Source organism: Palaemon carinicauda, chromosome 9 (genome assembly GCF_036898095.1).
Source record: "Palaemon carinicauda isolate YSFRI2023 chromosome 9, ASM3689809v2, whole genome shotgun sequence".
NCBI lineage: Eukaryota > Metazoa > Arthropoda > Malacostraca > Decapoda > Palaemonidae > Palaemon > Palaemon carinicauda.
In genome coordinates, this window is record NC_090733.1 from 140,420,597 (window position 1) to 140,436,392 (window position 15,796).

Consider the following 15,796-nt stretch of genomic DNA (forward strand, 5'->3'; position numbering starts at 1 on the left):
CAAAAAACCTCTTTTACCATTTTCATAAGGACATTTGCTTTTCTGGCTTGGCTAAATGGATATACTTCAAAAGGCATGATTTTATATACAGTACAGTACCTGTACTATACAATATTCATAATGGACTCCATTTTCATTGTTATCGCCATATTCCTCTCTATTAAACAAACCTCTTAATAGTATTAATTCAGATTCATCTTAATACTGTAATGCCCACATATTTTTATAGTTTATTTACAAAATATGTTTTGATGTTACTGTTTTTAAAGTACATACATACATACATATACCAAGGAACTTCCCCCAATTTTGGGGGTAGCCGACATCAAACAAATGAAACAAAAAGAGGACCTCTCCTCTCTATGTTCCTCCCAGCCTTTGTTTTTATACATACATACATACATATACCAAGGAACTTCCCCCAATTTTGGGGGTAGCCGACATCAAACAAATGAAACAAAAAGAGGACCTCTCCTCTCTATGTTCCTCCCAGCCTTTGTTTTTAAAGTATTTTATTTTGATTGTTTATTATTTCTCAAATAGTTTATTTCCTTATTTCCTTTCCGCACTGGGCTATTTTTCTCTGTTGGAGCCCTTAGGCTTATAACATCTTGCTTTTCCAACTAAGATTTTAGCTTAGCTAGTAAAAATAATAATAATATTCTAATCATATAAAACTACATTAAGAGATCATATACAGTATATAAGTCTGCTGTAACAAGATTACTATACGTCCAATGTTGACTGAGGGGCATGTCTTACAGAATATATCATTGAATTTCATAGTGACTGAATAACAATGTACGTACAGTATGCAACTATGCACATCTAGGGTGCAAGTCAAAGAGGTAGACAGAAAGCAGGTGTAAAAGGGGATAGAGGAAATAAAGACCGATGAAAGAAATTATTAGATATTTTGAAATTTCTTTAAAAACCTTCAAAACATACATCTTTAAAATGCTCCTTCTAAAATATATTTTAACGTATAACAAGCCAAAAATGGATCACAGTAAGGAAACAGAATTTTTATAAAGCTACATTCGATGATCTTTTCTTTATTAGGGAAGTCTCATATACAATGGGTTTACTTCTCCCTCCTTCTCTTTCATTTCATGAAATTCTAATCCCATAATGTACAAAAATACTGCTGGTGTACAACATAAAATACTTTTTTCTTTTAAATAAATAATGTCGACTTATTTGAAACACCACCTACACATCTCTTACAATTGATAAACTGAATATTTAATAAATAAAATTCACCAGTAACATAAAATTAAAGCAACTGAAAAATAAGGTTTCCTGAAAAGTGTGTGTGTGAAACTCATCAAACTTGTAGGCTAAGAATGACCATATGACATTGTACATTAAATTACACCTCTGTGATAGATCATTTCAATACTGTACAGTAAAATATAATTAACTAAACTTGACATGAAATTTCACCAAGTGATAAGCCCCAGCTGGAATAATTCTTTCATGAGAAACTCAATTTAAAACATGCACCCTGACTTCGTTACTCGTAATCCACACAATCTTTCCAAGACGACATAACTTGAGATTCTTGCCCTTCTTTAACAACTAATTCCGTCATACCCTGCGCTCCATCCCACTCACTCGACAAAACCATATGCTGTTCTTCCCCTGACTCGGGTACAATGATATGGGCACTTTCCCACTCTTCTGTAACAACTACTTGTGGTTCCTCATTTTCACCCGCCATGATAAATTCCCACTCGTCGGAAATCATGACTCTTTCTCGGTCAGAGGACTGAGAGTAGCTTTCTTCTCCTCCCTGTGACTTCAAAACTTCAGACGAGAAGCTGGCACTCGGATGAGAAACTTTAGTCTTGACAGTATTTTCACAGGGTACTTCAGTGTCTGTTGCATCTACTGTGTGAACCAGTGGATTAGGAAGATCATCATAAGCAAGGACATGAACGATGTCCCCCTCTCTCCCAGATACACTGACAACTGTTTCCTCAAGACCAACTGACAATGCTGCAGAATTCAGGCCATCTGTAATCACTCCCTTTGTTAAAAAGTTTCGTGAACCGTCGTTAGATCTCGTACCTCCAGGAGCTACGATGTAAAGCGAGGGAGTGTCTTTTTCAACAACAGTTTGCATAATACCGTGTTCTTTGGTGTACTCCCTTATACTGGTCACTCCATGAACGCGCTTTACATGGGCACTCCATCCAACATAGTTTTTGAATCGGGCTTCACAGAGTTGACACACATACATTGTATTGGAATGTTTCTGCATATGATACCTCAGTGTAGACGTGGAGAGATAAGACTCGCCACAAATCTCACATCTATAGGGCCTTTCACCTGTGTGGGTTTTCATATGATAATCTAGTTCTGACTTTTTGAAAAAACTACGATCACACTGTTTGCAAACCTTGTCTCTTCCGTATCCAAACTCTTCATGAATTCTCCTTATATGATCTTGTAATGTATATTTGGACACGAACATTTTATCACAAGCACTGCACTTGAAAGTACCCCCGGAATGACTTTTAATGTGAGTTGCCAGAGAATATTTGTTACTCAATATCTTACCGCATATGTCACATTCATGGGGTTTAGCGTGCTTTTCCTTTTCGTGCGCTCTACTGTGACGAACTAGATTTCCCCGAATGAGGAATTTCATCCCACATTCTACACAAGTGTACCTCGCTTTCTGAGCTTCAATAGATTCGGGATGTTCTTTACGTCTATGACAAATTAAATGAGTTCTTTCACTGAATTCTTTGTGGCAATATTCACAAACCTTCGAAACTTTGATGTGATGCACTTTCTCTTCATGAATACTCAATTGTTGTAAGGATGCAAATTTAAAATTACAGTTGTCACACTCATAGTCACCAAACTGATGGGTTAAAATATGGTCTTGCAAGAAGTGAAATGACTTATAACTGTTAGGGCAGTGAGGACAGTACAATCTCTTGTTCCTGTGAATCTTTTCATGAGCAATATATAATGAGATCTTCTTGAATTTCTTTCGACACACTTGACAAACTAGATTACCCCTCGCACCCCAACCCAAACCCTCGATTTCCACTTCCCCTCTGTGAAATTTCACAGCGTGCGTTATGAATTTTGATCTGTGAAAGTAAATTTTTCCACAAGGGCAATTATATTTTTCATCCGGTTTAGTGAAATGCTCCAGCTGATTATGATTCAATAGTTCAGTTGCAGTACCAAACTGAATATAGCACTCTGTGCATCCATGTACACCATGCTTATGGGACTCGCTGTGTTTTTCAAAGCTTGCAGAATTTATAAATTTGGCATAACAAATATCACATTGCTGCAACCAATCCGAATGCTGTTCTTGTATGTGTTTGCTTAACGAGAGTCTCACGAATGCGTGCGGACAGAACGGACAAGGATACTGTTGATGTTCGTGTGATTCCATGTGACCAATGAGCTGTAAAACAGGCACTTCTTCTTCACAATAAACACAACTCCTTGTTTTTACTGCTCCCGGTCGGCTAAGACGACTTTCACCCAACAAGTCTTTCTTAGTATCATCCATTTCAGCTAATTGGTCGTCATCGAGTGTCTGCAATGGAGACAGTTCCATGTAATCTCAGAAGTTAGTAATACAAAACAAAGCTGAAAAAGTAAATCAACAACAATCTCTGATAACCCTTTATATTTTCTTTATTTTCAAATACTGTACTGAAATGTTTTAGATCTAAAACCAGCTTTCCTTAAGAATCAAAGTCCTCTATTTTGATGATGCTTAGTATTTCACCGCTATGGCTCATCTTAACTTCATTCATTTGAACCTGACTGATATCCACTTGACTCATTTCAATCTCAGACAAGTCAACTTGATTGATTTCAACCTGATTAATATCTACTTGGCTCATTTCCACTTGATTTATATCTGCTTGGTTCACCTCGTAAACGCACGCAATATTGTCATCCACAAGTGTCGGAACATCGGTTACATCACAATTAGGACCTTGGAACACCATCATTTCAACACCATCGGGAATGATAACTTGTAAAGGAGGCTCCAGCTCTTCCTTGACACTAAATAATGTTATGTGTTCAGAGCTACTACCTGCTTTCAGTTTTGTTGTTTTTTCTGTTATGCTTCCATCGTGGAGTTCTTTGGCCTTTTCCTTTCCATAACGAGCACACAGTTCCATGAAGTTTCCTGGATTTACCACCTTATGAACTCTACGCAAGTGATTCTTAGTATCGACATCACGACGGAACATCTGAGCACAAACGGGGCATTCTGAATCCCTGATGGTTTTGTGAGTTGCACGGTGATACCGCATCCGTGATAAAGTATAAAATGCATCTCCGCACACGTCACATTTATAATTGCGTTCATTGGTGTGAGTTTTGTGGTGCAAAGTTAATTCCCATTCCTGTAAATAAACCTTCCCACACAAGTCACATTTGTACTGGAAATCACTGCGGTCGCTGTGTACTCTCTTAACATGCATTTGCATTAAATGTTTGGCAAAGAATTCCTTATTACAAAAAGGGCAAATAAAAATCTGTTCCTTAGAGTGAATCATGTTAACGTGCAACTCCAAAGAAGCTTTGGATGCTCTCTTTGTTCCGCAATAGGTACACTGATATTCACGATTGTGCACGAGCATGTGACGTTTGAGAGACGCTTTACTTGGGTATTTCTCGCTACAAACCTCGCATACTTCATTGCAATCCATCAAGTCTCTATGAACCATCTCTTTATGAGTTTTGAGGGAATATGGACTACTGAAAGATTTCTTACATAATTCACACACCAAGACTTTCTTCTGCCCATGAACAAAGTACATGTGAGCCACCAGATGGGACTCGTTAGCAAATTTCACACCGCATTTAAGGCATTTAAATATCCCTTCTATGTGAGTTTTCAAATGACTTTCAAGAAACGTATCTTTGGAAAACCGTCTCCAACAGACTTGACATTCAAACGGAAATAGATGAAGGTGCTCCCTGTACTTATGACTTTGGTATGATACTATATTGGGACAGACCTTACCACATTCCCTGCACACAACACTATTTTTAGTCACCTCTTGCAAAGGAGCGGCTTTTGCTCTCCTCATGCCACGTTTATGTTTCTGAATGAAGTGGTTGTGCAACTGAACTTCATCAACGAAAACAGCATCGCACCGGACACACGTATTTGCATTGTCTGGGTGGGCTTTTTTTATGTGTTTGATTAAAAGTGCCGTCAGTGGAAATCCAATATTGCAAATCTTACAAACGCGATTAATGGGATTATGATTAATCATATGAGAATCAAGGTCATGTCTCCTATCAAAGACTAAAGGACAATGAGGGCATTTCATCCCGTCCAAAGGACCGTGAGCTTCCGTGCAGTGGATCCTGTAAAGTGGTTCATTATTGAATAACTCGCCACAATCGGCACAACTCAAGGGCTCGTCTAAATAGACCTGAGCTTTGCTTTGCTTCGCCCGCAACCTGCGCTTGACAGGGGTGACGTGACACCCGCTCTCGGAAGATTCAGACTTTTCAAACTCATTACTTTCATGGGTTAAAAAACCTTTGTCATCTGCCCTTCCCTCTATCCCATCAAGCTTATACAGTGCAGTCTCCTCCTGGAATAAGAAGAAACTGCACTTAGTCTTCACATTTATGATCGTACTTCTAAACTGCTTTAAATCTATGCATATTATTATTATTATCATTATTATCATTATTATTATTACTTGCTAAGCCACAACCCTAGTTTGAAAAGCAGGATGCTATAAGCCCTTTGGCCTCAACAGGGAAAATAGCCCACTGAGGAAAGGAAACAAGGAAAAATAAAATATTTCAAGAACAGTAATAATATTAAAATAAATATCTCCTATATAAACTATAAAAACTTGAACAAAACAAGGGGAAGAAAAATTAGATAGAATAGTGTGCCCAAGTGTACCCTCAAGCAAGAGATCTCTAACCCAACACAGTTGAAGACCATGGTACAGTGACTATGGCACTACCCAACATTAGAGAAAAATGGTTTGATTTTGGAGTGTCCTTTTCCTGGAAGACCTGCTTACCATAGCTAAAGTCTCTTCTACCATTACCAAGAGGAAAGAAGCCACTGAACAATTACAGTACAGAAGTTAACACCTTGGGTGATGAAGAATTTTTCGGTAGTCTCAGTGTTGTCAGGGGTATGAGGACAGAGGCGAATATGTAAAGAATAGGCTAAACTATTCAATGTATGTGCAGGCAAAGTGAAAGTGAACCGTAACCAGAAATAAAATATAACATGAGGATTATCCAAAATCACTTTAAAACCGTAATAATAGCTCATGATGGGTGAAAAGGTGGTGGTCAGAGACAGGAAAAGTCTGGCATTGATATCATGAGACTTTCAATTTAAAATCAGTGAATTATCACAAAATCCTTATCATTATTGTTCGGAGTGAGTAAATATTCATAACAAGCTAATACTGTACTGTACAGTCATTAAATTGCAACGCCCACATTAAAAGAATAGAACAGCCATATATGGATGTTGTTGTTGATGATGATGATTATTATTATTATTATTATTATTATTATTATTATTATTATTATTACCAGTATTGTCATCATTCTGAGTAAATTAATATTATCAATAAGTTTAAAGACAAAACTGAATTAAATAAAGACATAAGAAGTGAACAGATATATCAGTAAGCATATAAAAAAAGGGATTTTGACGAAGGAAAAATCTATTTCTGGGCGAGGAACCTTTGTCGCCCAGTGAAATGCTCCTCTAGCACCATTTCTAAGGCATAGTTATTGCTGAATATACCAGAGAAAAAAGGATGCATAGAATGCCAGGAATAAACCTAGCTCACTCACTCTTTGAGTGTTGGTATAGAAAACTGGGGCGTAATTGAACCATGACCATAGGTCCCTCACCAATTAAACCTCTCCTTCATCAACATCCCCCGGAACAACGAGGTGCCGTCCTACACCCGTCTGCTGCCTCCTACTACGACTATCCCTCTCCACCCCTACATCTCCCCATCCCCTTACTTCATTCCTCAACAGCACCTGCGTTATAATAACAAAGGAAAAAAAAAACCCTTCCTTCAAACTAGACCCCCCAAACCATGCCCCAGCTTCTGATTAGGCAGTTACGGTCAGGCCAGTGACGTGAGGCCGAATCCAGGAACAGGTGTAAACCACTCAGATTCAAGTGGACTTGATCACCCAAGGTATGATCACCTTACAAATGGAAAGGAAGGAGGGTCCCATTTTCTATTGAGTGGTAATTATAGAAATAGATTTTAGTTCGGAAATCTTGTTTATTTCCATAAATCTTATCACTGAATAACACACTAGGCAAAGAGAAGTGGTACACACCAGCAACTGGAACCAAAAGCCCAACAGGGCAAATAGCCCAGTGACAAAAGGAAATAAACAAACAATACGAGAAGTAATTAACAATTAAAATAAAATATTTCATGAACAGTAGTAACATTAAAATAATCTTTCATATATTATCTAAACTATAAAAATTTTACAAAAAAACAAGAGGAAGAAAAATAAGATAGAACAGAATGCCCGAGTGTACCCTCAAACAAGAGAACTCTAACCCAAGACAATGGAAGACCATGGTACAGGGGCTATGACTACCCAAGGTTAGAGAATAATGGTTTGATTTTGGAGTGACCTCCTTGAAGAGCTGCTTACCATAGCTAGAGAGTTTGTTCTACCCTTACCAAGTGGAAAGTAGCCACTGAACAATTACAGTGTACTGTCGTAGTTAAACCCTTGAGCTAAGAAGAATTGTTTGGTAAATTCCATGTTTGTCAGGTGTATGAGGACAGAGAAGAATATGTAAAGAATAGGCATGACTATTCGGTGTCTGTGTAGGCAAAGGGAAAATGAGCCATAACCAAAGGGGAAGGATCCAATGTAGTACTGCCTGGCCAGTCAAAGGACCCAAGAACTCTCTAGCCGTAGCATCTCAATGGGTGGCTGGTACCCTGGCCAACCAATCTCATCATGGGTAAACTCCATTGAAGTTTCATCTAAATTTAATCATTTGCTTCATGAATGAAAGTGCGCAACTTTTCTTTAATTTGTACAAGTGATAAAGCTTGTATATAAACATTTGGTAGCAGCCACCCAAGAAGTATCAAGAGAACTAAAAGTTGTCTAAAAATCAATTCTAAAGCAGTGATATAAAACCAAAGACAATGAGGCAACAGCACAATGTGGTGTGGAGTAAATTACCGATACAATTAGCTTATATTACACAAAAATTGCATCTAGTTAACAACAGTAGTATTTATAACAAACTTTTAGCCTCAACTATACTTGAAAGTCTAAAGTTTTAGCCTTACCTTTTGGTAAGATTATAAAATTGGAAAAGCTGTTTCAGAATTTAAATATTTTCTGGTAATCCTACCAACTCTACACACACAAAAAAGGGATTTTGACGAAGGAAAAATCTATATCTGGGCTCGACCTGTGTCGCTCCGTGAAATGCTCCTCTAGCACCATTTCTAAGGTATAGTTATTGCTGAATATACCAGAGAAAAAAAAAAGAGATGCATGGAATGCCAGGAATAAACCTAGCTCGCTCACTCATTGAGTGTCGGCATAGAAAACTGGGGTGTGATTGAACTACTGTACGACCATAGATCCCTCACCAATTAGACCTCTCCTTCATCAACATACCCTCTCTCTACCCGTACATCTCCCCAACACCCATCTTCATTCCTCTTCAGCACTTGCGTTGGTCAGACGTGTTATGTTTTGCTCGTGTGCTTTGTGCTTTTCTCGGAAGATGACCAACACTTTAGAGATCCCTGCTTCCAAGTTGAGTATTATATTTGTCTGTTTGGGATTTCTAGGTAGCGAAACTTTTTATTCTTAATCGTGTTTGGTCTTTTGTTTGTTCCCTTTCGGGGGTTCGCTGTGGCCATGATAGGAGTTACTAGGAATAACTATATTCCCTCCTCACCAAATGGTCATGATCACCGCATCACTTGACTGCATAACTTATATGTGGTAATTATGAATGTAAAATGTTACATTTTTTGAAGTGATGCCACTCAAAAAAAAAAAAAAAATCTTTTTAAAGATTATCTATGTACCACTGAAAAAGTGTCTCTAAATCTCTCTCCCTGATTTTTATAAAATCTTACTGTTAAAGGACACAAATGGTGTTGACAATGATTAACTAGTGTCAACCAAACTTATACAGTATAATGGCACTCAGGTTACGCATGATTAAATATCAGAGCACAATAATGAGTGTGATATAGAAAGAAGTTTTTTGTATACCAAATTCACTCATAAAATATAAAATAATATTGCTTCAATAAGTTTTGAATTTTTGCTTCACTCTCACAATGCACAAACAAAGATTACATTTAACATATAAAAGATGTGCGATTTCTACAAGACATTGTTTTGTGACGAGTTTTTGCATATAGAGATGATTGCTCATTTTCAAACCGCACAGTATTTCACACCATTGGCTATTGGCAATTGAATATTTACAAATAAATTAATGTTCATATACTGTAGAATACAGTACAGTTCTGTATGAATGTAAACATTGCAGAAATTTTCTTTCATATGGACTTAGTGAAATTAATCTATATAATCCCCCCCCAAACATCCGACTACCACCCAAACCCCCCAAGAGGACAGTAGCAGTGTCAGATTAAGATAAAATATGTACATATATAGAACTAACGACTAACTCACTCTGGGTATCAGAGTTTTTAACTGCCATACAGTATACTGTACATATTTTCAACACACTAATTCACACTTGTGGCATTATATAGTTCTAAAAATTAACTACTCAGAATATTGAGCAGTTTAATTTTTAGAACTAAAAATTTTGGATGACTTTAGACAAATTTGCTACTGTGCATATCAATGAAACTCCTAAAAAGTGCACGTACAATGAGCTTATAACTCGCATGAATTTTTATAATTTAAAATATCCATACTCCTTAATACTTTAGCACCATTTACATCAAAAGTATTGGCCCGATTAAACCATGTCTTTTGCATTCTTTCAACAATACTTTATAGTTGTATTGAAAGAAACATTCTTTCCAATTTTAATGCCCATTGGATTCACTAAGTAGCAAATGTATGATGTAACACTGTAATAAGAACTTCCCAAGGGGCATAATCTTTCCTCCTGTGTTCAGAGCACAAAGAAAATGTTCGGTTTTAATTTAATGCAGTGACACCATGATCTATTCATTGTTATGAAATTTTCATTTTATGCAAACACTATTTAATAGAGTAAAACTGAGGTAATTAATAAGAATATTTTAAACATTTGTAATAACATCAATACCTCTGATATCGAACGCTCCAGAACTTGAACAATTTGGAGGTAGAACAAATTAATTTTCATTTTTTCCCAAGAGATAAAATAACTTGAAAAAGCTCTAAGCACAAAAGCAAAAAGGCAACTTAGCCAATTTATGCATAGCTCTAGCCCAGTCCAGACCTGCTGAACATTATTTCTTTATTATTTTTGTAAATCTATTTTTGTTTTTTGTGTATCCACACAAACACACACTGGGAAATGACATGTCTCCAAAGGAGGATGAGGAGGGCAGGGATCTTACTCTTAGTTCATTTATGAAGATAACAATTTTGTAGAAAAATATCAATCAGATAAGACAAAACCCAGCAGAAAAGGCCATTTTAATAACGACAATGCAATGACTCATTTCAGAATAAATCGCTGATCAGCTTTTAATAAGAACGTCCTCAAGTGAATCACGCTTAGTGCCAAATGAAATTAAAAGAAAACATAGAACCCCAGGAAGGGCACTCACCCAACATTTTTAAAGGTCTCCCTTTCCCTTCCACCTCCTTTCACACAACCCAACCATTCTTCTTACTACCAGTAAAGTGAAGTTCATGTTTACTATTTCAACTATTCCATATTCATTTATTTATCAATTACATCCGTTTTTCTTGATTTTGGTATGCTTTTTTTTGTACTGTATTTCAATATTATAAACTATGTGAAAAAAAAGGACAAGTTCTATGAAAATTGTACTTTTCTTATCATACTTGCCGCAAACCACTCTTTAGGAAATAACCTGGAGCTTCAGCTCCCACAACCAAAAATTCCCCCCCCTCCCTCTCCGTGTGTGCTAACCCGACCTCACTTGTTTTACCCACAATGCAATAAGAAAGAGGTCCGGGGAAGAGCGTGCTCAGGGCAAAGGTCACCATTCCAATCTGGTTGTGACTGTGTGAGGTCGACTCTTCAGTCGTTCTCACAACCTTGCTGTTATATTTCCCTAGTTTTAACTTCTTTTTCCCGGTGTTCCCTTACGCTCCCTTACATTCTCGTTCATATGGAGTTTGCGTGTGATTAGTGTCGTTGTCCCTGGTAGCTACTGTTTTCCAAAAATGGCCTACAATAGGAGTATCCTTGGGTGGGGAACCAATGTAACGCTATTTTTTTAACCTTATCAGAAAAATTGGTTCTATTTCTATCTATTATTATGTGAAAAATTTATTTGGTGTTCGAACATGGTTTCAGAATTAATCTTTGATCTCCGGGGTACCCCTTTATAAAATTCTTCTCTATTAATATTTATACCGTATATTCATTGTACTGTTTTTTAAAATGAGTGACCTGTGCCTCTTTCCCTACTTATAAAGTTCTCCTCTTCATAACTTATATTGCAAAGATTAAATGCATATCATTACACAATACCTTGCGCTACATATCCCAGATGAAGTAAATTTGTTTTGCATAATACTTAACCCTTTTACCCCCAAAGGACGTACTGGTACGTTTCACAAAACTCATCCCTTTACCCCCACAGACGTACTGGTACGTCCTTGCAAAAAACTATTTACATTTTTTTTTTTTTTGCATATTTTTGATAACTTTTTGAGAAACTTCTGGCATTTTCCAAAAGAATGAGACCAACCTGACCTCTCTATGATGAAAATTAAGGCTATTAAAGCAATTTAAAGAATATATATTGCAAAATGTGCTTGAAAAAAAAAAATGCCCGGGGGTTAAGGGTTGGAAAGTTCCAAATAGCCTTGGGGTAAAAGGGTTAAAAGATAGAGATCAGTTTACCATTGCAGAGTTCTACCTACATCACAAAATCACCAAATATAAATTTGTAAACATTTACATAAAACAAATGCAAGTTACAAAACATGAAAGGCTCCCAAACCCTGTTACATGAAATGCTTTAAACAGTTTTAAACTGGAAAATCTTATTCCAAACTGATTTGACTAAAAAAAGCATAGGCATAAATTGATGTTGAAAGAATATTTTAGATATGTGTTTTCTCTCTTATGTTGCATTTACTAAATATGAATCTACTTTATTCTACTGTCTTCTGCTGGAAATAATACAATTGGTCATTACTTATCAATTGCATGATATGCAAATTACACCAATCTCCAGTAAACCTCTTTTGATATTACACTAATCTCCAGTAAACCTCTTTTGATAAACATCTCAAAGGTGATATACAATCTACATAATATACAGTATTCAACCATTCTCACACTATAAATACACAGATACTATATAGTTTACTCATCGGGCACTCGGCTTTTGCAAGACAGTGCAACTTTTACTTTTGTAGTTATTCTTTTGATCCTATTTCCTGTGTAGAAACGAGTTTATTTTTTCATATAACCAAGATTTAGCTTAAATTAGTGCAGTGTAAAATATGGGGATAAAAGTTGAATGACAATAAATCATATATGTCTAGAACACTGGATCACTCAATACTCCAACTTTTTCTTTGATAATGTTGCTTTAAATACCTTCAAATTACTTAAAATTCTAGAATTCACTCTTTAAAGGAAATTCAATCTTTAATAAACATATCTAGTAGCCTACTTCAATTCATTTGCACAAAATAATGCAGTTTTGAGGAAGTTTTTCAATACTTAAACGGAGAACTTTATTTTGCAATTACTGTTCCCTAACTAATTTGATCTTTAGTAGTTGACTTTCAGCTTAAACTTGCAGGGTATAACCAACTTCCACTTGATCTGTATCTACTTTTCTAGATTTTGATAGTAATCTCTGACATTACCATTGGATTAGCTCGTTATGCATGCTGCATAAATTTATCATAATTCTAATCTTCCTGTGCACTCAAATCTTCCAAGGCTACATTGCCTCAAATGGACTGTCTTGAAGATAAGCAATCACTTGAGGGAACCTCAAACTGATCAAAAGTACTGTAGTAAAGGTTAACTTTCAAAAGATCAGTAAAATAGTGACTTAGAGCTAGTTTCTTCAAATAGTCACATATGCAGTTATCATTACTGAAAGCTAGTCATATTGTGAATCATGGAAGTGTTACAATTGAACAAATTCATAATGCCAAACAGTATTCCCCTAACAGACAAGACTATAGAACAATTAAAAAAATACAGGCAAGGAAATTAAAACCAGGTAAAATAATTGCTACATAGATACACAAGAAACTTGAATATCCTTTCATACAAAATCCAACAGAAAAAGTAAAATATGGTAATTGTTACCCAGATAAACAAGAAACTGAATATCCTTTCATACAGAATCCAACAGATCATTTTCACCTTCACTAAATAATCGCAGGAAAGACAGATCACTGTACTGTTTGATAACTCTAAGTCTGAATCTCTCAATTGGTGCAAACGACATTGATAGTAAATGCAACTCATATTTATATCAGCAAGTGTGTAAGCAACATGAAAATGGTCATGTAACAGGAATCTGGAAGCCTTAAAACATATAATTTCAACCTTACCTTTGGCTTAGATGCATCTTTTCGCGGACGCCCTCTCTTCCTTTTAGGTGGCCCAGTAGGGTCTGCAAATTAAGAATTTGAATGAATTGAAGTTCATAAGAAAGGTGTGACATTTGGTAATTTCAATTATTCATGAACAGGTTACTAGAAAGAATAAGGTTACAAACAAACATGTTAGAGGTACTCTCAAAATAGACTAAGATGGTATGGACATATAAAGAGATGAGAGGTAGACTATTCGATAAAGGAAGATGACGAATATCGGACTGTCGGATGGGGGGTTAAGTAGACCAAAATTGCAAAGGATTGACTGTGTAAAGAGAGATATGAGGGAGTTGGGATTGAGCAAGGAAGAAGCAATGGACCAAAGGAAATGGAAAATGTGTTGAAGAACCATTAAAGCGACCCCAAATAGGGACAAGCTTGTAGAGAAAGAAGAAGAATGCACAGGCGACTAAACTTATTTGGAAATTACCAGAGAAAAAGGCAGAAAGAAATAAATCTGTGAATGAAGTTCCTAAGATAAAAGTTAAGGTCAAGTTCCAGATTTCTGAAAATACCTCGGAAACAAGCACTGTAAACTTTCTTATGCTCCTCAAACAGTAAAATGAATTTTGGCAATACAGAATGTTATTATTATTAGGGATAACTAAAATATATATGGATTTTAATAACTGTATACTTTAGTATACATTTCAAAATATTTTGTAGAAATAATTCATTCAATACAGATTTTAAAAGATTTGTGACGACATAATGCTGAGATGAAAGGCTAGAACATACTGGGAAGAAAATATGATTAAGCCGATGAGAGATTTAACTTTCAAACTGTTCAATACAGTAACTAGAATTCAACTACATTATCACAAAACAAAAATACTGTAACACCTTGGTTCATGAGTAACTCGGAATACAAGCATAAAAATTCAAATCAGTTTATGAGCACTGTATCAGTCTGCAAGCACAAACCTCCTCCCACATACATTTCTCTGGACAAGTGCTAGCGAGACTAGCACGCGATGCACATAAAGCATTCAAGCAGTACCTATGTAGGCTTTAATTGATTTTCACACCAGTTTGTTCTGCCCTAGCTCCCCTTCCCTCCCACTCAGATCTTAACTCTTCCACTCTCTCCAGTGATCTTGGTAAAGTTGTGACCAGATATTCTTCGTAGAATTGTTACCTCTGTTGTTCCTATGAAGTTACATGTACAGTCTTAACAGTATAATACAGCATCATGAGAATAACCCCAAAGCGATCAAGAAAGATGGTATGATGGAGGTAATTATCTTTGGGGTGAAAAAAGAAATCAAGAAGCATGATCAAGGTATATGTGTGAAAGACCTGAAAAAAATGTACAATCATAAAATATCCACAAGTTGTAAGATTCCCAAAAATAAATCAAAGCAATTGATGCTGTGAAAGGGCTGCTTCTTATGTGGATCAATGAGAAGCAGTCAGCATGAGATACAGTGACAGAAAACATTATTTGCGAAAAAGCAGTTCCTGTACGCTTGTCTTTTGAAAAATGAGCAAGGTATGTCAGCAGACAAAGAAATATTCAAAGCGAGCTGTAGCTTACTTGAGAACTTCTAGAAAAACAGGCTTAGTGAGGCTGTGAGCTCCAACGTTAAGGCAGCTGAGGCATTAGTTTCTGAATTTAGAAGGTTCGTGGATTCTTTGTCTTTCAGGCTGCAGCCCGAATTCAACTTCAACGAAACCACTCTGCTCTGCAAATGTCCAGGAGGACCTTCAACACTGCAGAAGTAAATGCAGTTTCCAGTCACAAGCCTATGAAAGACCATCTTACCCCAATGCTCTGTGCTAACACCAGCAGTGATTGCAAAATAAAACCTCTCATGGTGTATCACTTGAAGAATCCACAATCCATTAAAAAGCACAACGTTAAGAAGAAACAACGGAACATTATGCAAGGTCAAACAAAAACGCTTGGGCGACTCCCATTTGCTTGTCAAATGGGTCAGTGATGGTTTAGGTCATAAAGTTAAAAAGTACCTTGTGGACAAGC

At 36.4% G+C, this 15,796-nt stretch overlaps 1 protein-coding gene across 1 annotated transcript in view; it reads right to left on the reverse strand.

The window, feature by feature from the left end:
• The window catches only part of LOC137646665 (uncharacterized), a 70,311-nt gene that overhangs the window by 40,345 nt on the left and 14,170 nt on the right, over nt 1-15,796 (reverse strand). Inside the window, exons 5-7 of the mRNA XM_068379770.1 lie at nt 13,768-13,829; nt 1,521-3,571; nt 100-157 (exon numbers count right to left, since the gene is read on the reverse strand). Coding sequence (XP_068235871.1) covers nt 100-157; nt 1,521-3,571; nt 13,768-13,829 — 2,171 coding nt within the window. The remainder of the gene's footprint in view (nt 1-99; nt 158-1,520; nt 3,572-13,767; nt 13,830-15,796) is intronic.